We start from the raw sequence: 20,297 nt of genomic DNA on the forward strand, positions 1-20,297 counted from the left end.
GTGAAAGACAATAAGATACTGAGAAAGACATACCAGACGTCTGTGCATGGGGCCAGAAGGTGGCTAATTTATTATAATTTCTCTTTTTTCAGTACATGCACAGAAAGCCTGACAACTAAGCATTCATGTACGTGTACACACACACACAGAGGCCCATTTCCAACAATGGACAGACTCCGCAAACGATGCAGGCAGGCAGGGAGATCCAATGCTGTCCCTCTGCTCACCGATCTACTTCTCCAAACACAATATCTTGGGTACCTAGGAGGTCAGGGGAGGAGGAAAAAAACTGATGTTACTGAGGATCTAGAACTCACTACTGTACCCAGGAGACTGAGGATTTGAATCTGTGCCCCTATTCCATGCTGAACAGGAAGTGTTCAATTTCTGTTCCCAGAGTCCCAAATTCCCTTGCCTGGAACGTCTACTACACAACAGGCCTTGTACCTATGATGGCAACGACATCTGCCAACATGTGTCCCTTAGACATCTTGTCCAAACCAGCCTGGAGAGAGTGAGACAGCAACAGTATTAGGCAAGATTAGCAGGGTGGGAGGAGAAGGAATAAAAGTTCATAAAAATTTTAACCAAGGTCATTAATTATTGGATTCATGTATTGGAGTCAGAATCGCTGGGGTTGGTTCTTACCAGGTGGGCAAAACCAGGAGCCTTGATCTTGCATCGATAAGGGCGGCTGCTGCCATCAGATACCAGGTACACCCCAAACTCTCCCTGTCCAGGGAAGAAGTTCCTCCATTACCAGAAGAACATCTTTCTCTGCCAACAAAACCTCTCCACTCACCCTCATGTACTCTCTCTGACTGATTAACAAGCATTTATTTGAACATCTATCTCCAATCACCCACTCCACATACTGTCTTTTCCCTCCCCTTCTCTCCTCACCTTAGGAGCCTCAATGGCAGTGTATGTGGCCCCTGGAGGAACTTGGTAGCCCTCAGTATACAATTTAAAGTGATGAATCAGTGACTCCATAGATGTCTGGGAAGAGGAAAAAGGGAGCATCGGTAAGCCAAACCCAAGCTGTCTTCCCTCCTACAGAAAATAATCTCTACCCACAGGGAGACTAAAATGCCACATGTAAGTCAGTGAGCAAGAAGATACAGAGTAAGAGAGGAGACTATAGGAGGTTAAGAATCTTATACAGTGAAGTCTTTGAAAAAGGAAAACTGAAAAGCAGGATTTAATCCAAAGATACCCCTCCCCAGCTACTGCCCCCTTTCCAAGACCTCTTTTCCCTTTCCCTGTAGCCAACCTTCATCTCTGCTCGTTTAGGTGGAGACACTTTGGCATCATCAACCTTGATCTCCCCGGGAGGCATCTTGTTCAGACACTGTGAGATGATTCGAAGGGACTGGCGCATCTCCTCCACCCGACACAGGTACCTGAAGCAAATAAGACAGAGCAAGAGAAGAGCAGTCAGAGGATCAGATGTGAGGCTGGGAGGATGCCTGTGGCCGATGTGAACAGTGCTAGGTAACCTTCCTCATTCTTTTCTCCTAGTACAGCTTGGCCACCCATATAAAACCTAGTCTTCTGATTCTAGTATTGGGCCCTTCCCCAAATCCTCTCCTAGTTTTCTCAGCCCATGTTCAGTAGTGTTTCCCTCTTTAATTACCCTCAAACACTTTCTGGAATGTAGAACAGGTGAGAGTCAAACTGCCTCAAAAAAGAAAACAGTAGCAAGTCTTACACAAGTCAGTAAAGAGAAGTGGAATTTGAAATTTAGAATCTAATGGAAAGTGCGCTGGATTAGGAGGAGTCTAATCTCAAGTGCTACTAACAGAGAGTCCCAGGCTAATCCCTAACTTTTATGACTCAGCTTTCTCAGCTATAAGATGCAGCCAAAACTAGTTCCATCTAAGACATAAAGAGAAGGTAAAGGTGAAATAAGATGTCACATATGTGAAAGTGCTTTAAAAAGCAACCTAGTTTAACACACACAAGAGCTTTAAAGTATAAGAAAGAAGAAAGTAGCCAAGAGAAAAGTTAGACAGGGAAACTAGCTGGACAATGAGCTAAGGAAGGATTGGGGCCTTACCTATCATAGCAGTCCCCTCGAGAACCAACAGGAACATCAAACTCCACCTGGTCATAAGCATCATAAGGCTGGGTCTTCCGCAGGTCCCACTGGATGCCTGAGCCCCGGAGCATCACCCCACTGTACAGAGGATAATGGGAATAAGGGTCACTGTCCTTGGAGGTCTGCTCTCTTCCTTAGTCTCCCCTCTCCCTCCCACACATCGTGGGCATGGGATATAAACTCAGCAAGGAAGGTGCCACACCTGAAGCCAAGATATTATGCTGGAACCCATCCACCCCTAAGGAGAGAAGTCTTACTCCTCCCACCTAAAACCATAGTTAAGTGCGTCTTCCGCCGTTACAACCCCGATGTCGACTGTTCGATTTCGCCAGATCCTATTGTTGGTCAGCATCTGTTGATAAAGAAAATGGGTGTGTGAACACTCTTCATGACACTCTTCAAACACCTCTCTATTTCTTTGTATCTGGGGACTAAAACCCCACAAACCCTTCTTGGGGGAAAAGAAGAGTTTTCCCCACTGACTCCTATCTTACCTCCTCCAACTCATCAATCCGAAGAGAGAAGTTCTTAGAAAACTGATAAATGTCATCCATAAGCCCAAGGGGTAGGTCCTAGAAGCCAAATGGAGGATCAATAGTGAAAACAGCAGAGCCTCCACTAAGGAGAGCCAGCTCAGCCCTCCCGCCTCAGGGCTACAGGGTCAGCCTTTCCACCGGCCAGGGCTGCCCTCCAGTGGCCGCAGAGGATATAGGCATGGCCTGGAAGGTCAGGGAGGCAGGGAAGCATGCTCACCTGGTGCACACCTCCCGGCCGGACATAAGCAGCATGCATCCGAGCTCCCGACACTCGCTCATAGAACTCAAACATCTTGATAGGACACAATGGGAATTAGTGACATATGACAAAGTCCTGGGACCCTAAGTCCAACAACAAGGTGGTCCACTCCCCTGCCCCCAGCCTTCCTGTGCCCAACTAACCTCTCATGACAGAGTTCCTTAAGAAAATAACCCAGGTTAAATATACCTTCTCCCCTCAAATGTTCTCCCTATGTTCTCTCTCCTTTTACTCTCGTCTCCTTCGTACCTTCCCTACTTCTTGTACCTACTTCCCTTTTCCTTTTCTTTTCTCCTTCTCATACCTTCTCCCTTTCTTTTCTCCTTCTCATACCTTCTCCCTTTCTTCAAACATCCAGAAGAAAGGGGTCATGGCCCCAATGTCCAGGGCATGTGTGGTCACAGCCATGATGTGGTTCAAAAGCCGTGTGATTTCTCCAAACAGCACTGTGTAGAGGTGACAACAACAAGAGAGAGATATAGGAGCCAAGGATCCAGGCTGACAGAGCAGATCTGGGCAGAGTTTGGGGTCTGCATACCAAGTTCAGGTTCAGGGCTCCTAAGATGGGGGCAGGGGCACTGTGCTGTCCTCACAGCAGCCCAGGAAGGGGAGGGGGCGTACCTCGGATCCACTGTGCTCGAGGAGGAGGCTGGATGTTGAGCAACTTCTCCACAGCCAGTGAGTAGGCCTGTTCGTTACACATCATGGACACATAGTCTAGTCGGTCAAAGTATGGAAGGGCCTGGGAAGAGGCAGGAATCTGGCTCACATATAACAGGTCCAGGAACCTTTAGTCTGGCTGCTCCCAGTGGGCATGAGGTTGGTGCTGCATAAACCTTCCCAATCTCAGGAGCCTTAGCAAAGCAGGATGAAACACCCCAATATCAAGTAGCATGCTGGTAAATGGTTAAAAACCAGCTTTCTGAAGTGATGGTGGAGGGGAACACCCTGATTTGCTGTTTGCCGATTTCCACGGTGAAAATACTCCTACCAGGTCCAATTCAAACTACCAACATTACATAACTGAACATGGCACTGAGAAGAGTAGCACACTATTGTACAGTATTTCCACTATCCAGACACAACGGAAGTAAATACCTCAAGAACACAGCCTAATACAGTGTAGTAAAATAATGAAGCTGTGGATTTTGATACTTCTTACCTTGGTTTTTAATATAATGTATTAAGTAGCAAGCTAATACACTTTATTTTTAATAATGGCTGTGTTTCACAACTGGCTCATAAAATTCTTAAACATGTAACGATTTGTTCTTGTGAGCCAGTATGAGCTGGCTCCAGCATACCACTGCCAATCAAGTCTTCTGGGCCAAGTGACAGCTCTGTCAAAGAACACCTCTCTAAGATATTGAAGGAGAAAGGTAATTAGCCTTAGGAGGAAATTAAGGAAAAGCACCAAGAAGGATGGGATTTGTTTCCACAGGAACAGTCAGTTAGAAACAGTTCTTCCCTAAAATACCAAGAAACCAAAGTCCCAGCTGTTCGCTGAACTAGCTTCAGCTTCCAGGAAGGAGGCGGAGCTAAGATGCTCTCTTTGGGACAGCCAGTTCTTGTCCTGATGTCACTGTGACGTGGATGATGCTACAGGGGTTAACTCCATGGACTCTGGGACCAGAAACCATCATTGCCCGGACTCTCTGGAGGAATCACATTCTGGTCAGTGGGTCCTAACCCCATCATCCTCTGTTATCAAGACCTTACCTCATGACAGTAAGAAAAAAAATTTCAGATTCCTAGCCCAGATCCAGTTTCTCTAAAATCTGACCCTCACCACTTGGGTCACACAGTTCTCCTAAAAACGGCAAACTCTGTCACAAACTCCCTCCCCGTCACTCTGACTCACCGAGGGTTTCAAAAACAAACTTAAGTCAGCTGGAAAATACAAGAATCAGCTGTTAGTCCTAGGGAGCTGACGTTTCTCTCCTCTTTCCCTGACCCCAAGGACACCAGCTTTGACGTACTAGTATAAATAAGAACAGGGAAACTGAGGCACTAGAGTGAGGGTAAAGGGGCCAGCCAAAAATCAGCCAGAGAAAAGCTGGGAGTGTAGCTCCAGCTCCAAATCATTTCTGTTGGATAAATCAAATCCAGATGATTCAGGTCAAGCATCCCCTGCCACATTCCTCCATCCTCCCAACCAAAACCGTCCTAATAACCTCAACAGGCCACTCCCCTCGACACTCTTTTCTCCTGGGGTTTCGGGGCAGCAGATTGGCAAAGTCCCAGGCTACAGTATCCCCAGATCCTATCAACAGGCCCCTGTTCACCCCCCACCTGCAGATAGGTCTTGTATTCAATGAGCTTCTCAGTGCCTCGGTGCAGCAGCCCGATGTGAGGGTCACACTTCCGCACCATCTCCCCACTCAATTCCATCACTAGTCGCAGGACTCCATGGGCTGCTGGGTGCTGGGGCCCAAAGTTCAGGGTCAGGTTCGACACCAATGTGTCCTTTGGAGGGTCCACATCTGAGAAGTGTGGAAAATAGTTGAGCCAAATAGTAATTCTCTTGAGAACCCCCAAGAGACAGCAAGGAGTCAGCATCTCCCTATAGACATTCTATACCCTGATAATTCTAATCTTTAACAAAACCAGAAAGACCATTAAATGGGAGAAAGGAAGGGAGATCTATACTTTCTGGGGTTTTGATTTGTTTTTGTTTTGTTTTGTTTTGAGGGGGAGGCAATTAGGTTTGTTTGTTTATTTTAATGGAGCTACTGGGGATTGAACCCAGGACCTCACGTATGCTAAGCATGCACTCTACCACTGAGCTATACCCTCCCCTTAAACTTTCTGATGAGAGGGACCATGAACCTCTTTCCATATCTCCCAGAATATCTTTTTTAAAAATACATAATAGATAACACTTATAAAATCCTCACTATATATAGCCACCACTCTTAAGCACTTTACTTATTTTAATTAAATTCTCTCAACAACCACATGAGTAGTAGATACTATTATTATTCCCATTTTATTGGAGGAACGGAAGCCAAGAAGGATAAATGAATTCTCACAGAGCTAGTAAGTGGCAGAGCCAGGATTTAACTCAGCCTGTTCAGTTCCAGACTCAACACTCTTAACCACTAAGATACACTACCCTTTATATGTGTCTGATGAATGGCCAACTAATCAGGAAATGTATATTCTTACTACTATTAAGTGACAGTTTTTACCCTCAAGAGGCTTACAATTTAATTTGGGGAATAAATACATGTGTGAAACTAGTAACACAGGTCAAATGTACAAGTTACCAAGTAGTTTAGCCGTTAAGTACTTAAAGGAAGGAAAGAACATTGTGAAGACTTCGTGGAGGCAAGATCTGAGTTGTTTCCTAAATACAGGAATGATTCAGACAGGTAGAGAGGAGAGGTATGGAATGAACATAGGTCAAATCTTAGACACAGAAGTAAGTATCTGTGAAAATTGTTTCCACCAAGAGGCAGATTAGTGTTGGCAGACAGCAGAGGGTAGTGGTTCTATTACCAGTATTATTAACAATACTTGTCATGAGCCAGTCACTACACTAAGTGGTTTATGTTATTAGTATCTCATTTAATACTTACAATAATGCTATGAATTAGGTACTTTATTCACTGGTAAATGGAGTTGAGATCTGAAACCAGAGTACACCTTTGCAACAAAAATTTTTCACCATTGGATTTGGGGTGATAGACCTGAGTACAAATCCACCTGTGCCCTTGATCACATTTTAACCTCCTTAGACCATAATTTCCTCAAAATTGGGATAACATTAATATCACTTTCATACAGTTGTTGTAACGCTAAGTGAAATAATAATTCATACAAAAACACTTAGCACATGGTAAGCTGTTGTTACTAGGAAGTTTTTGAAAGGTAACTGGACATGCTTTTGAAGGTTTTGGAGCAAAAAAATGAATGACATGGTAAAATAATGTTTGGGGAAGATGAGAGTGATGACATTGTATAGGATAGCTAGAATGGGACAAGATCAGTGGCAGGAACCCAGCAAAGAGACTTCTGAAATAATTAAGGTCTAATACAAAATAAATCTGAACAAGAAAGGGAGAGACGACCACATGTGAAACATTATTAAAGAATATGCATGGTTCGATGACTAACTGGACATAGACATAGAGGGCAAGAGAGAAAAAAGAGCCAAAGACATCTAAGAAGTATCAATCCTGAGGGATTCAGAGAATGAGGGAGGCACTGATCAAAACTAAAAATCAAAAGGAAGAGCTAGTTTTGACGGGGGGAAATGTTTTGTATTCAGTAAGGTTTCATCTGGGTGCTAGTGGGAAAACCACCTTGTCTAGAGAGGGAGATGGAACCTCTGGAAAAACCTGAAAGCTAAAGATATAAATTTGGTAGGGACCTTGGAAGGTTGGCTGGGACCTACTCTTTCTTTTCTCTTGGAATGTTCTGCTTGACAAATATCTCCCATTGTCACTATTATTAAGTTATTTGAGTTGCAACGTTCAAGAAGCAAGAAGGGTTGGAGGCTAAAATTTGCCTGAGACAAAGTGCTCAGGAGCACTTAGAAGTCAGCTTGGTGTAGGGAAGGGTGTGGGTTGGGAAGGGTGTGGGTTGGGACAGTGGGTCTGGACACTCACCATTCCAAGGTGGAGGCTTCCAGTGGGCTGTGTCCTTGGTGGGGTACATGACAGCTCCTCCAAACTGTTCTGCCCATTCCACATCTGGCTGCCACTGCCGAGCACCTCTGGAGAGTTAATGACAGATCCCAAAGGGCCTGAACAGTGCTTGGTTCCTCTGTTCCCACACACTTTCAAGTGGGCCCAGGGACGAGTGTCTTGGATTCTTCAATGCCAAGTCATTGACATAGAGTTGTGTAGCTTTGGCAAAACAAACTGGAACACTAGAAGTTACATTCTTACTAACAACTTATTTCCAGAGTCACTTCACCCATCATCCCTCTGCATGCATGGTTGGGGATCTCAGCTCTTTTAAATTTTGGTCATATGTATATTCCTATTCTGTAAATATGAGTTCAAGAAAGGTGTTTATTCAAGGTCAACCGAAGAATAAGAAAAGAAAGGGAGGGGGTGGGTCATGCTGGCTCCTTGGCTCAGCTAAAATATAACCAGGGCGATAAACTGGGGCCAACCTGGGAGGTTCTTGGTTTACTTTCGACCTTTAAGTCCATCGAGGTGCTTTCCTCTTCTTCCACAGTGTCTAAGGAGACTTTCGCCAGTCGCACACCCCACCCGTGGTGAAGTTTGGGAGAAGTAGCAGGGTATCAGGGGAGGGAGACAGTATCACTACGCTTAAGGGCAGAGTCTCCCCTCCAACTGATTTCGCCCCTGGCAGACAGAGCTCAAGACCGTCTTTCCTCCCGCGGCCAGAGCAAGGGCCACTGCATCCTGGAGCCCGACACTGCAGGCCTGGGCGAGGGGTCATGGGCCTGGGTCATTCTTTCCTGGGGCGGGGTGGGGGTCACAGGACCCGTGGAGTCCCCAGACTCGAGAAACCCAAGCCCCGGGCATAGCGCATGGAGGGCTGCCATTAGTCTCACCTGCTGGGCTGAATCGGCAGTCGGCCTCCAGCCCCAGGCCGCAGCACCTGGGCCGCGACGCCCCGGAGGAGGCACAGAGCCCTGAGCGCCGCCATCTTGCCCCGCCGCAGACTGTGGGAAGGAGAACCGGGCGGAAGTGCCTCTGGCGCGCCTCCTAGTGGGCTTCTCGTCTATTGGTACAACGCAGCTGCCCTTGGAAGTTGGCGGGGTCGCCGACCGCAAACCTGACAACATCCGGGTTCTGCCCTTCGGCTTCACTTTCGCTTAAATACCGGTGGCGAAGGCTGGTGTTTCCCACCGCTCCTGACTGACTCTTACAACCTTGAGCCCTTGAGCCGGAGAAACCTGCTGCTCCTCCCGCGGGCAACGACGCCCTCAGCGCCGTCTCGCCCGAGACGCCTGCGCACCTTAGAAAGTGCTCAGCCGCTCAGTGCCTGGTGCACACTCACGCGGGGGTCTTCCCCATGCCCGATCGGTGCTGCCCCGCTGCTGTAGCCCTGCTCTCCTAAGTTAGCGCCAGACTTTGCCAATAACCTCCCTGTCCCTCAATCCAAAAGATTTGGAGCAGGGAAAGCTAGCTAATTTCCAGATGGCCTAAATGGATTAGGAAAGGGGTCCCAAATGGGGCTGGGCGGGTCTGAGAGCTCCAGCCAAACCAAAACTAAAAAAAAAAAAAAAGTAGGACGCCAAGGCCACCAGCATTGGGGCCGGCTGCCAGGGTGTGCAGGAGCCACCTCACCCCAGTTGAGGAGAGAAGATCCCTTATGGGTAACCCTGATATCTGCCAGGCTTCCACAGAATTACAAACCCAGGCAGTGGCTTGCACTCCACTTCCATCCTGGGTCAGTCTCTTTTACCTCATATCTTTCTGACCTGGCCTCAGTCCCCGCCAACGGCATAGAACCACTAGGAGTCTGATCCCAATTCTGTATGAAAGAGACAAAGAAGACTTCTCCAGCCTTGGAGCTAGTTCCTGTTCTCTCCCTCTGTCCCCAAGCCCAGCTCCAGCTGGGCCACCCGTTTAGTTTGCACATCCCTCCCACTTGGGGCCTGGAAAGAGGCCTTCCCCAGATCTCCCCTAGACAGGGTCCCTGTGGCAGGGTGGAGCAGACAGACCAGGAGAGTGGCAGAGACAGAATTCTTAGCTGCAAAGAAAGAGAGCAAAGCCAGACTTCTAGCCTGGGAGTTGACCTAATGGGAACTGTACCAAAGGGTGGGGCCATATCCCTGGCTGCGGGAACTGACTGGAACCTGGGTAGGCTGGGAAGTCCCCACAGAGCCAGACAGAGGCCCTGCCCCCCTGCCCTCCTCATTCCCCAACCTCTTCCTGGACCTTCTCTCCCTCTATAGTTGGAACACAGTGAATACGGTGATAGCGAGGGAGGACAAATGAGGAGAACTGCATCTATTTGCCCTAATCCATCCTGGAAGAAGTCAGGACAGACTCTGAGCTGCTTGGCCCAGGGGGCAACTTGAGCTGCAACTAGGGTGAGGGATCCTGGGGGCTGTCTAGGACACTGAATCTTTTGTGCCTTCTCCTTGCTGCCAGCACCCCACACACACACTGCTGTTGGGACTCTAAGGCCCTTTGTCTGTCACTGCTTAGTCACCCCCTTTGTCCTCATCTCAGTTAGGGGGGTGGAAAGGGGCAATAAGAGTCCTCTGGTGATAGCTCCTCTTGCCCCTGCCCCTTCTGGTCTCCCATCCTTTGTCTGACTCCTGCAGCCCCAACCCCCTCCATTTAGGACTAGGGTCAGGGCATGTGGTGGTCAAGAGGTGGGTCTAGCAGTCAGAAGTGGGTGGGTGATACAGGAAGTGATGGACACCAAGGCAGGTATTAGTGACCTGAGCAGGAAGGGAGTGGGAAAGGAAGTACAATGGCGGATGTGATGTGGAGCACAGGAGGTGACAAGGCAGAGAGTGAATAGAATGGGGGCAGGGGCAGGTGGTCTGCCTCCGGGAAAGGAAAGTGCTGACTGTACTCTCCTTCCTGGGGATATCCTGGGGAAAGGAGTGGCCATAGCATGGGGTGAGCAGAAATTGCCCCTACTTCTGAACCCTTTACTTCCTTGCCTTGAGAGTCCACCCCTAAGACTTTGCTGATTTCTCTCCGGTCCAGAACCAAGGGAATCATTTTGCTTCCTTTCCCTAACACTGCCTCTTCCTTCCCAAGCACTCTCCCCATCCCAGGCACTGGGTTTCTTTTTCTCTCAGTACCCTGATTTTTCTGTGAACACAGTGCTGCATACACCCTCTCCCTGTCCCCTGGGGAATGAGAAATAAAAGATTACTAGACATTCCAGGAACTGTAGGGTTCTTGCTGGGACAAGGTGGAGCCAAAAAAGGGAACCAGGTGGGGATTCCCTCCTTTGTATTGACACTGGGTTCCTGAGAGGGAGAAAATCATTCCTGTGCTGGGGACTGGCTGACTTTAGGCTGGAGGAGGGTTCAGGGCAGTTGGGAGTGGGTAGGAGCAGGGCCAAAAGCCTGGGGGAAGCTACTGGGAGCTGGGCCAGAGAAATGGGGAGTCAGGAAGTGGGAAGGGGGAACCCTGGAGGGAATGGAGGCTTAATGGCTGTTTGGGCTTTGGAGGGGGTGGGGAGTGGTAACTTAGGAAGGGGGAGCCAGAGGGAGAGAAGAGACATTAGGGAAGAGGATGTACCACTCTGGATCTTCCTTCTATAAAAGGAAAAGTTATTAACCCTTCCTGCCTTGTCCTCTGCCCACTCCATGTGCCCATTCTAAGCAGACTCATCCTACCTTTGGGCAGTACACTCCCTGGTCACTGTCTCCTTGCCTGCCCCCACTCCCTGCCTCCTGTACTCTCTCCAGCTTCTTGGTCCCATCCTGAGCCATGTCAAACCACCTCCTTTCTTTGTTCTGCCTTCCTGGATGCTTCCTTACCTGTTCCCCACCCTCTTTCCCTAGCAGCTCATTCAGTTCCCTCAGCCCTGGAAACCAGCCTCTAAGGGCAGAGGGCAGCAGAGGGATCCCTGAGAAAAAGGAAGCCGTGCCAGGTTAGATAGTGAGAGCGAGAATTCTCCTGGGACCATGGTCCTTTCTGTGCGTATTGGTTGGGCCCTTTCCCTGACTTCCTACCCCGCCTGGGGCTCTGTCCCACCAAAAAGGGAAAGAGACAGTTGAGAGCCGACAGTAGAGTTTGGGAAAAGGCTATGTCATCAGCTGGCCCAGTGCCTGTGATCCATCCGGCTGCTAGAGATTCCCCTCCCCTGGGCAAGTCCCATTTTTTTTTCAAAGGAAAACAAAAATTAGGAGTTTGGGAAGCAATGAGACACTCATTTGAGTCCTACCAACAAAGCTCCTGGCTGAATGGCTTATAGCTCAGCCAATCGTAGCAGCTCGATACGATTAAAAGAGCTGGCGCGGACAGAGGCTGGGAAGAACCCACAGGGAGACCCACAGAAACACAGACACAGGAGAGAGAGGAGGAGAGAGACAGAGACAAAGGCTTGGCGGCAGAAGGAGGCAGAGAGAGGGCAGGCACAGAGCAAAGGCAGACAGAGTCTGAGAAAGTGCAGAGGGAAAGGGCCGAGAAGCTGCAGAAGACACGGGCAAGGAGAGACAAAGATCCAGGAAAGGGACTGTGGGAGGAGAGTTTGGAGGAGCCAGACAACTAGGCACCTCTCCTAAGCCTAAGAGCCAAGTTTTCTCCATCTCCTCTGAAGGTCCCCAGCCCCTCTGAAAACTCTGCTTCTGACCCTGGCATGAGTCCGAGCCCCCAGGCTACAGAGAGGAGCTTTCCAAAGCCAGGGCAGGGAGGACTTGGTGCCCAGACGGCCTCAGTCCCTCCCAGCTGCAGCACCAGTGCCATGTCCCGGACGGACTCGCATCCCGGGAGGGGCTTGGCGGGGTGCTGGCTGTGGGGAATCCAACCCCGCCTGCTGCTCCCCACTGTGCCCGTCTCAGGGCTGGTGCTGCTGCTCCTGCTGCTGCTGGCCTCCCTCCTGCCCTCAGCCCGGCCGGCCAGCCCCCTTCCCCGGGAGGAGGAGATCGTGTTTCCAGAGAAGCTCAATGGCAGCGTCCTGCCTGGCTTGGGCGCCCCTGCCAGGCTTTTGTACCGCTTGCCAGCCTTTGGGGAGACGCTGCTACTAGAGCTGGAGCAGGACCCAGGCGTGCGGGTTGAGGGGCTGACGGTACAGTACCTGGGCCAGGCGTCTGAGCTGCTGGACAGGGCAGAGCCCGGCACCTACCTCACTGGAACCATCAACGGAGATCCGGAGTCGGTGGCATCTCTGCACTGGGATGGGGGAGCTCTGTTAGGGGTGCTGCAGTATCGAGGGACCGAACTCCACATCCAGCCCCTGGAGGGAGGCACCCCTAACTCTGCCGGGGGGCCTGGGGCTCACATTCTACGCCGGAAGAGTCCTGCCAGCGGCCAGGGCCCCATGTGCAACGTCAAGGCTCCTCCCGGGAATCCCAGCCCCAGCCCCCGAAGAGCCAAGGTAGGCAGCCCTGGAATCTGTGTCCTGTAGTGTCCTCCTGCCATGTCTGTCCTACTGACCTCTATTCACCTTCTCTCCACCCACTTTACTTCTGGCTATTCTGCTTCTTCCCTCCCTTCTGCCTGCTTTTTTCTCTTTCCACTAGCGCCTTTCCTGGAAGGCTCTGGCTTCTCCCTGCCCCAACCCTTCTCCTAGCCAGACTGCTGATCCCAGGGGGCTTCCCAGAGGTGGATCAGAGACTCTGTGCTGGGAATGACCACTCCACTCCCTATCCCCACCCCACCCCTGCTGGCCATGGCATCCTACTGACACAGTCCCCAACAATGAAGCCCTCCTAACAGCCCTTTGGCCTTGACTGTTTTCTGTGCCCCAAATTTGATTTTCACTCCCATCACTAGCTAGAGGAGTGAGGTTTGAGGCCCAGGGAATTGGCCTCTGGATTCGGATGCTGCCTTCAAAATTGTCCTGGCACACTGCAGACTAGGGCAGGAGTGGACAGGGGAAGAAAGGCATCCTGAACCCCCTCCTGGTCAGTCCCCTCCCCACACTGTGGACTCACTGCAAGGCTGCCTGAGGCTCCATCCTTTCCTCCCTCCCACTCCTGGTCTCCCCCGTCTTCCCTTCCTTCCTCCCTCCCTCCCTCACTAGCTTTAATCCAGACCAGACGCTCCCTCCACACCCGCCACGCTGAGATCTGGCCCTGGCCCTAGCTGCTGACTGAATTGTTCCTCCCACCACACAGGGCAGACACGTTGCAGCCCAGCCTTCTAGCCCCAGTCCTGCAGGCCCCAGCCACACTCAGGCCTGGGGGACCCCAGAGTCCCTCCCAGAGGCAGTCCCAGCCGCTTTTCACCAGGGGGGCCCACATAGCCCTGGGACGTGGCATCCCCATCTCTTCCCCTTCTTAGAATCAACAGATGATTTCTCAGAGTAACCACAAAAGCCCTGGGATTTGGGGTTGAGGGGAAGGCCCAACCAAGACCCATCAGGAATCCCGTGGGATGGATATATGTGGACCAGCTGTCTCTGCTGAGTTCCAGACCCAGGAAGTAGGGGAGGGGAAAAGTGATCCACGGGTCTGGGATATTTCAGTATCTTCCACTATTTTTTCCTCTCCAGCGCTTTGCTTCACTGAGCAGATATGTGGAGACTCTGGTGGTAGCAGATGACAAGATGGCGGCATTTCATGGTGCAGGGCTAAAGCGCTACCTGCTGACAGTTATGGCAGCAGCGGCCAAGGCCTTTAAGCACCCCAGCATCCGCAACCCCGTCAACTTGGTGGTGACTCGGCTAGTGATTCTGGGGCCGGGTGAGGAAGGGCCCCAAGTAGGGCCTAATGCTGCCCAGACCCTGCGCAGCTTCTGTGCCTGGCAGCGAGGACTCAACACCCCCGAGGACTCGGACCCTGACCACTTCGATACAGCCATTCTGTTTACCCGTCAGGTGAGGCCCTAATCAGCACCACAGGCCATGCACTGCAGGACTCCAAGAAGCACCACTGCATCAACTGTGATGTAAATGGTGCCTCTGGAGTTGTTCAGCATGGCACCTGGCCCCAGACACTCTATCAATGCTTTCTGGGCCCTGATGATGCTGGGTACTCAGTGCCCAGGTCCCCAGTAATCTGGATCTCAGCCCAGTGGACCCTGGTGTCTTGGTTCCTCATGCATCTTCCATGATCCCTCTCCACAGGACCTGTGTGGGGTCTCTACTTGTGACACTCTGGGCATGGCTGATGTGGGCACTGTGTGTGACCCGGCTCGGAGCTGTGCTATCGTGGAGGATGATGGGCTCCAATCAGCCTTCACTGCTGCTCATGAACTGGGTACGTTAGGGGTGTGGTCATGGGCCACCTGTAATGGGTGAAAGAGGTATCACAGGGTGAGGTGAGGAGACAGTGAGCTCACCAGGGTGCAAATGGGAGTCATAAAATGTTTCTTCCTCCTCCCCATCCCTAGGTCTGGGGCCATTATCCTTTTTCACTCTGGGTATAGACAAACATTTAGATTTTTCTATTAAATGAGATGATGTGTAGAAAGCTACTGTGAACTCTGTGTGTGTGTTTGTGGGAGGAGTGGTGCAGTATTGAGAGAGAGATTATTCACAAGAGTCAGTGATGGAGTGGGTGGTGTCAGGGCTGGGATGCTGGCTATAAGAAAAAGTGGGTAGGGAGAGGCCCTGAGGGTATGATGGGAGGAGGTGAGACAGAGTAATGAGGGCTAGATATTGAGAAGCCCTCAGAGGATCAGAAGAGGATTTCGGGCAGGGTGGGATGGGGAATGGATCTGATCATCCAAAGCTGCAATCAGGTTTATGATGGGCCTGCAGCCCCCTGAGGTCACAGGGATGAGACCCTTGGACTATAACAGGGTCTCTGGTTTCACAGGCCATGTCTTCAGCATGCTCCATGACAACTCAAAGCAATGTGTGGGTCTGAATGGACCTGGGAGCACCTCTCGCCATGTCATGGCTCCTGTGATGGCTCACGTGGATCCCGAGGAGCCCTGGTCCCCCTGCAGCGCTCACTTCATCACCGACTTCCTGGACAATGGCTACGGTAAGCAGACAGCACTCCCCTTTCCCTGTGCAGGACTCAGTCCCTGGCCCTCTCTGTACCCTCTCCTCTGCCACATTCCACATGGACTCCCTCAAAATTGACTCCCTCAAGTGTGCTTCCTTTGCAGTGTGGGATGGGGTGCGAAATGCCGCTGTCTTTGTGTGGTCCCCACTCGCTCTCTGAACCAATAGGACAGCTAAGGGAAGCAAGTTTTGGCTCAACAGATTTAGAACTGACCTTCTGAGAGCCAGAACTGTCCAACAGTAGAATGGGCTAGCTGTAAAAGCGGTGACTGCCTTGTCACTCAAGGTGTGCAAGCCTGGCAGGATGACTACTACTGAGCAGGGATGTTGATGAGAAGCAGACTCAAGAATTCTGTTGTTAGTTAGAATATGTAGGAAGACTCAGTGCTTTGAGTTCCTATCCTGATCCTGTTCTTTAGATGTGTGTAGATGCGTGGCTGTGAGTAAGTGACTTTACCTCTGTGTAGCTGATCTGTAAAACAGGCATAATAATAATAACAACCATAATTACCTCATAGATGTTGACCATGATTAAATGAGATGCTGTTGGTCAAGCATTTAGCCAACACAATCACATAATAAGCATCCACTAAACTGTAGCTGCTATTTAAAGCTTCTTCCAGCTCTAGGACTGGGATTTTAGGATTCATCAAGCCCCAGGGAGCCCAAGGTTTCAGCTGGCAATCAGCTGGCACCCCTTCAGCCAACTGCTGACTTTATACCCCTTGCTTCTTCCCAGGGCACTGTCTCTTAGACAAGCCAGAGGCTCCCTTGCATCTGCCTGTGACTTTCCCTGGCAAGGACTATGATGCTGACCGCCAGTGCCAGCTGACCTTCGGGCCTGACTCACGCCATTGTCCGCAGCTGCCGCCGCCCTGTGTTGCCCTCTGGTGCTCTGGCCATCTCAACGGCCATGCCATGTGCCAGACCAAGCATTCACCATGGGCTGATGGTACCCCCTGTGGGCCTTCACAGGCCTGTATGGGTGGCCGCTGCCTCCACATGGACCAGCTCCAGGACTTCAATGTGAGATCCCAGGGCAAGAGTGGAGCAGAGGGCCTCAGGGAGTGAGGACTGGCCCCAAGCCGAGGGAGTATTTATCCCACTCTTCCATTCTGTCTTTCTGTAGATCCCACAGGCTGGTGGCTGGGGTCCCTGGGGATCATGGGGTGACTGCTCTCGGACCTGTGGGGGTGGTGTCCAGTTCTCTTCCCGGGACTGCACGCGGCCCATCCCCCGGAATGGTGGCAAGTACTGTGAGGGCCGCCGTACCCGCTTCCGTTCCTGCAATACCCAGGACTGCCCAACTGGCTCAGGTGAGGAGAGGGAGGGATGAGAGCCCTTGGGAGGGATTGGTAGAACAAAGAATTGTCCCTTGAGTTCAAGGACCAAGGAGGTGTTGACTGTCCCTGCTGTTGAGGGTAGTGACTTTACCCTTCAGGAACCTTTCCTGGCAGTCTGTGGGGAAGAGAGGTGCCATGCTGTCCAGGGGTCTGAGAGGCTAGATGGAGGGGCTGGAGAGGGCAGTGGAAAGAGAGAAGGGCTCTGACTGTCCATTTTAACCCTACAGCATTGACCTTCCGTGAAGAGCAGTGTGCTGCCTACAACCACCGCACTGACCTCTTCAAGAACTTCCCAGGGCCCATGGACTGGGTCCCTCGCTACACGGGTGTGGCCCCCCGGGACCAGTGCAAACTCACCTGCCAGGCCCAGGCACTGGGCTACTACTATGTGCTAAAGCCACGGGTAAGGGCCCCCAGATCCTGTCTGTGCTCACACACTGCCCAACAAGCCCTCTACTTTTTGATTGCAAAGATCCAAAACAGCAGCATTGCTGGCATTCCCACAGCCACGCCCAGCCAGCCTAGGGGCCCACTCAGACTTCTTTGTCCATGGGTATTTGGAAAACAAGCCCTAGACTTCAGATAAGTTGCCAGTTTGGCAGCTCTAGCCTGTCCCATTCCCCTTGGTTTCTTTTTCTCTGTCTCCCCATCTTCCAGTGCTCCATTCATGAGAATGAAATTGTGTGGCCTTTTGGGCAAGTCTTTGACCCTCTTTCCATGGGCTCTTCTGTCAAATTGCAGTGGTAGCCTCAATGAGCTTATGGTTGGCCAGTCCCTCACTGAACAGGCCTCTTGGAGACAGTGATGTCCCTGCACTCCCTCTCTGTGGTAGGGCCGTAGGTTGAGGCTGAAGAAGGAACAAGCCTAGCAGTTTTGCAGCCTTCACCCCATCCTGGGTAGAATGCCTATAGGTTGGCTGCCCTCTAGCGTCCAGCCAGGATGGTACCACCAAAGTTTAGGGCTTGGTGTTGGGACTCAGACCTGCAATTGGCGTGTTGGCTTCTCCACTTGCCAGCTGTGTACCTTTGGGCAAGCTCCTAATCTTTTCTAAACCTCAGGGTTCCATCTCTACAAACCTCAAATAGTGGTTGTGAGGTTTAGATAGCATTTAGCACAGTGCCTAATTCATACTGAGTGCTCTGAAAATGGTGGCTTTTACCATTATCATTATGATTATCATCCCTTACAGTGGCTAGGGTTCCCTCCACAGTCCATCCACTTCCCCTCTCTGATAAGATAATGGTCTTGTTTGGCTTACCAACCCCTTTTGACTCAAGAAGACCCTTTGCATCACTCCTTCTCTCTTCCTCAGGTCGTAGATGGGACCCCCTGTTCCCCAGACAGCTCCTCGGTCTGTGTCCAGGGCCGCTGCATCCATGCCGGCTGTGACCACATTATTGGCTCCAAAAAGAAGTTTGACAGATGTATGGTGTGCGGTGGGGATGGTTCTAGCTGCAGCAAGCAGTCTGGCTCCTTCAGAAAATTCAGGTTCATTCACTGTTTCCTCCTCTCATCTTCCTGGACATTATTCTGGGCCCTGGGTTACAGAGGTGAACTCAGCACTGTTTAGCCTCTCAAAGAGCTTAGCTACAGTCTAGTGGGGGAGACAGATAAGTAAGCAGTTGTAGCACAGTGTGCCACCTGTTCAGAGGTGTCAGCCTGGGCTGCTGTGAGGGCCCTTGTGGGCATCAGGGAAGGCTTCTGCAGGAAGTGACTTCCCTCCTGGAGGAAGAGTACAAATTGGACAGGCACCAAGGGGCAGCAGGTCTAAAGGCCCAGAGATAAGAGGGAGAAGGGCACGTTTGCAAGTAGCTCAGATCTAGGCTGGACAGATTATATCTGCACACACATATACACACATATAATCATACAAACGGCTCAGAAAGGCTGAGAGGATTCAGGAAGATGCTGAGTTCCCCTCTACTCCTTCTACACAGGTACGGATACAACGATGTGGTCACTATCCCAGCAGGAGCCACCCACATCCTGGTCCGGCAGCAGGGAACCCCTGGTCTCCGGAGCCTCTACATGGCCCTGAAGCTCCCAGATGGCTCCTATGCCCTCAATGGTGAATATACGCTGATACCCTCCGCCACAGACGTGGTACTGCCGGGGGCCGTCAGCTTGCGCTACAGCGGGGCCACTGCAGACTCGGAGACACTGTCAGGCCACGGGCCCCTGGCCCAGCCCTTAACGCTGCAGGTCCTGGTGGCTGGCAACCCCCAGAACGCACGCCTCCGGTACAGCTTCTTCGTGCCCAGGCCAGCCCCTTCGACGCCACGGCCCACGCCCCAGGACTGGATGCACCGCAAGGCGCAAATTCTGGAGATCCTCCGGCGGCGTTCCTGGACGGGCAGGAAATAACCTCACCATCCCGGCTGCCCTTCCTGGGCACCGGGGCCTCGAACTTAGCTGGGAAAAAGAGGAGGCTCTGCAGCTGCCTCACGCGGAGACACAGTGGGAGAGGGGCTGTGAGGGTGAGCCCCGCCCCCTTCTCTGCCCTGATGCGCAGGCTGGCCCTGCCCTGGTTTCCTGCCCTGGACGGCAGTGATAGGTGGAAGGGGCTGGGAGACAGTCCCCTATCTAAACTGCCCCCTCTGCCCTGCTGGTCACAGGAGGGAGGGGGAAGGCAGGGTGGGCCCCAATTGTATTTATTTAGTATTTATTCACTTTTATTTAGCACCAGGGAAGGGGATGAGGGCTAGGGTCCTGGGGAAACTGACTGCCTGCCCTCAGGGCCCTCACCCCAGCTAGGAAATCCAGGGTGGTACTGATAGGTGCAAGTGATCTGTGTGTGTGTATGTGTGTGAGAAAATGCGTGTGTGTGTGTGTGTGTGTGTGTGTGTGTGTGTGTGTGAGGTTCATCCTGCCCAGCTTTCCTCTCTCTGAATTTTATTTTCTGGGAAAGGAATATTTTCAGGGAGTAAGGGATTATCATATTTTTTAAATATAAATTGAATTCTGCTATTTATATGCTCCTTTTGGAGTCAGACAAATGTGGGTTGCACCCTGGCTCCACATCTCTGAACATTTGTTTCCTCATTTGACAATAATAATACCTCCCTTGTAAGGATTAAATAATGTAAATAAAGAACTAGCATAATGCCTCGCACTTGGCAAGTGCTCAACAAATGGCAGCTGCTGTCAGTTATTATCACCACCCTACTGTCCACCTCCACCGTCCATGGCGTCTGCAGTGCATTTGGAGGTGGCAGAGACCTGTGTCACTGGTGCCTGCCCTTACCCCCAGGCTCAGTTCCTTTGGTTGGGAGAACCCTAGCCTGGTTTCCGAGGGACTGTGAGTGAAAGGACGATTCTGTCCCTGATCTCTGGAGTCTCCCAACCACACGGAGATGGAAGTGTAATAAACACTTGGCTACAAACACGATTTATAAGAACATGAAGGTGCAAAGATAACAACAACAACGACTTTAATACAAACAAGTGCTTAGTAATGAAAGTTCTAGTTGAGGGGATTTGGT

The 20,297-nt window shown here is 51.1% G+C and overlaps 2 protein-coding genes across 3 annotated transcripts; one reads left to right on the forward strand and one right to left on the reverse strand.

Moving 5' to 3' along the window:
• Positions 1–43: 43 nt before the first annotated feature.
• On the reverse strand, positions 44–8,589 carry NDUFS2 (NADH:ubiquinone oxidoreductase core subunit S2). Of its 2 annotated transcripts, none has more exons than XM_006215685.4 (14): positions 8,430–8,589; positions 7,510–7,616; positions 5,189–5,379; positions 3,518–3,638; positions 3,230–3,342; positions 2,855–2,929; positions 2,596–2,673; positions 2,368–2,453; positions 2,060–2,179; positions 1,274–1,403; positions 904–999; positions 649–732; positions 448–505; positions 44–261 (listed from the first exon to the last, which is right to left on the reverse strand). In XM_006215685.4, exons 1-14 carry the CDS (start codon positions 8,522–8,524, stop codon positions 224–226), a joined length of 1,392 nt encoding a protein of 463 aa, XP_006215747.1. In that variant the 5' UTR covers positions 8,525–8,589; the 3' UTR covers positions 44–223. The 2 variants fall into 2 exon arrangements, with proteins under 2 accessions (XP_006215747.1, XP_072802351.1); XM_072946250.1 differs by having other exon boundaries at positions 416–505.
• Positions 8,590–9,179: 590 nt separating this feature from the next.
• On the forward strand, positions 9,180–19,947 carry ADAMTS4 (ADAM metallopeptidase with thrombospondin type 1 motif 4). Its single transcript, XM_072946251.1, has 9 exons — positions 9,180–12,892; positions 14,012–14,335; positions 14,585–14,717; positions 15,279–15,449; positions 16,212–16,498; positions 16,602–16,788; positions 17,043–17,218; positions 18,128–18,303; positions 18,753–19,947. The coding sequence occupies exons 1-9, from the start codon at positions 12,155–12,157 to the stop codon at positions 19,177–19,179; spliced, it is 2,619 nt and encodes an 872-aa protein (XP_072802352.1). The 5' UTR covers positions 9,180–12,154; the 3' UTR covers positions 19,180–19,947.
• The last annotated feature ends 350 nt before the right edge of the window (positions 19,948–20,297 follow it).

This window comes from Vicugna pacos, chromosome 21 (genome assembly GCF_048564905.1).
Source record: "Vicugna pacos chromosome 21, VicPac4, whole genome shotgun sequence".
NCBI classification, from domain to species: domain Eukaryota; kingdom Metazoa; phylum Chordata; class Mammalia; order Artiodactyla; family Camelidae; genus Vicugna; species Vicugna pacos.

Coding starts and splice junctions, on each gene's coding strand:
- NDUFS2 (XM_006215685.4), bottom strand. CDS start 8,524: ATGGCGGCGCTCAGGGCTCTGTGCCTCCTCCGGGGCGTCGCGGCCCAG. Junction 3,343..3,517: donor TCGAGCACAGTGGATCCGAG/GTACGCCCCCTC, acceptor ACCTCTACACAG/TGCTGTTTGGAGAAATCACA. Junction 2,930..3,229: donor TGTTTGAAGAAAGGGAGAAG/GTATGAGAAGGA, acceptor TGTCCTATCAAG/ATGTTTGAGTTCTATGAGCG.
- ADAMTS4 (XM_072946251.1), top strand. CDS start 12,155: ATGAGTCCGAGCCCCCAGGCTACAGAGAGGAGCTTTCCAAAGCCAGGG. Junction 14,718..15,278: donor CACTGCTGCTCATGAACTGG/GTACGTTAGGGG, acceptor CTGGTTTCACAG/GCCATGTCTTCAGCATGCTC. Junction 15,450..16,211: donor CTTCCTGGACAATGGCTACG/GTAAGCAGACAG, acceptor GCTTCTTCCCAG/GGCACTGTCTCTTAGACAAG.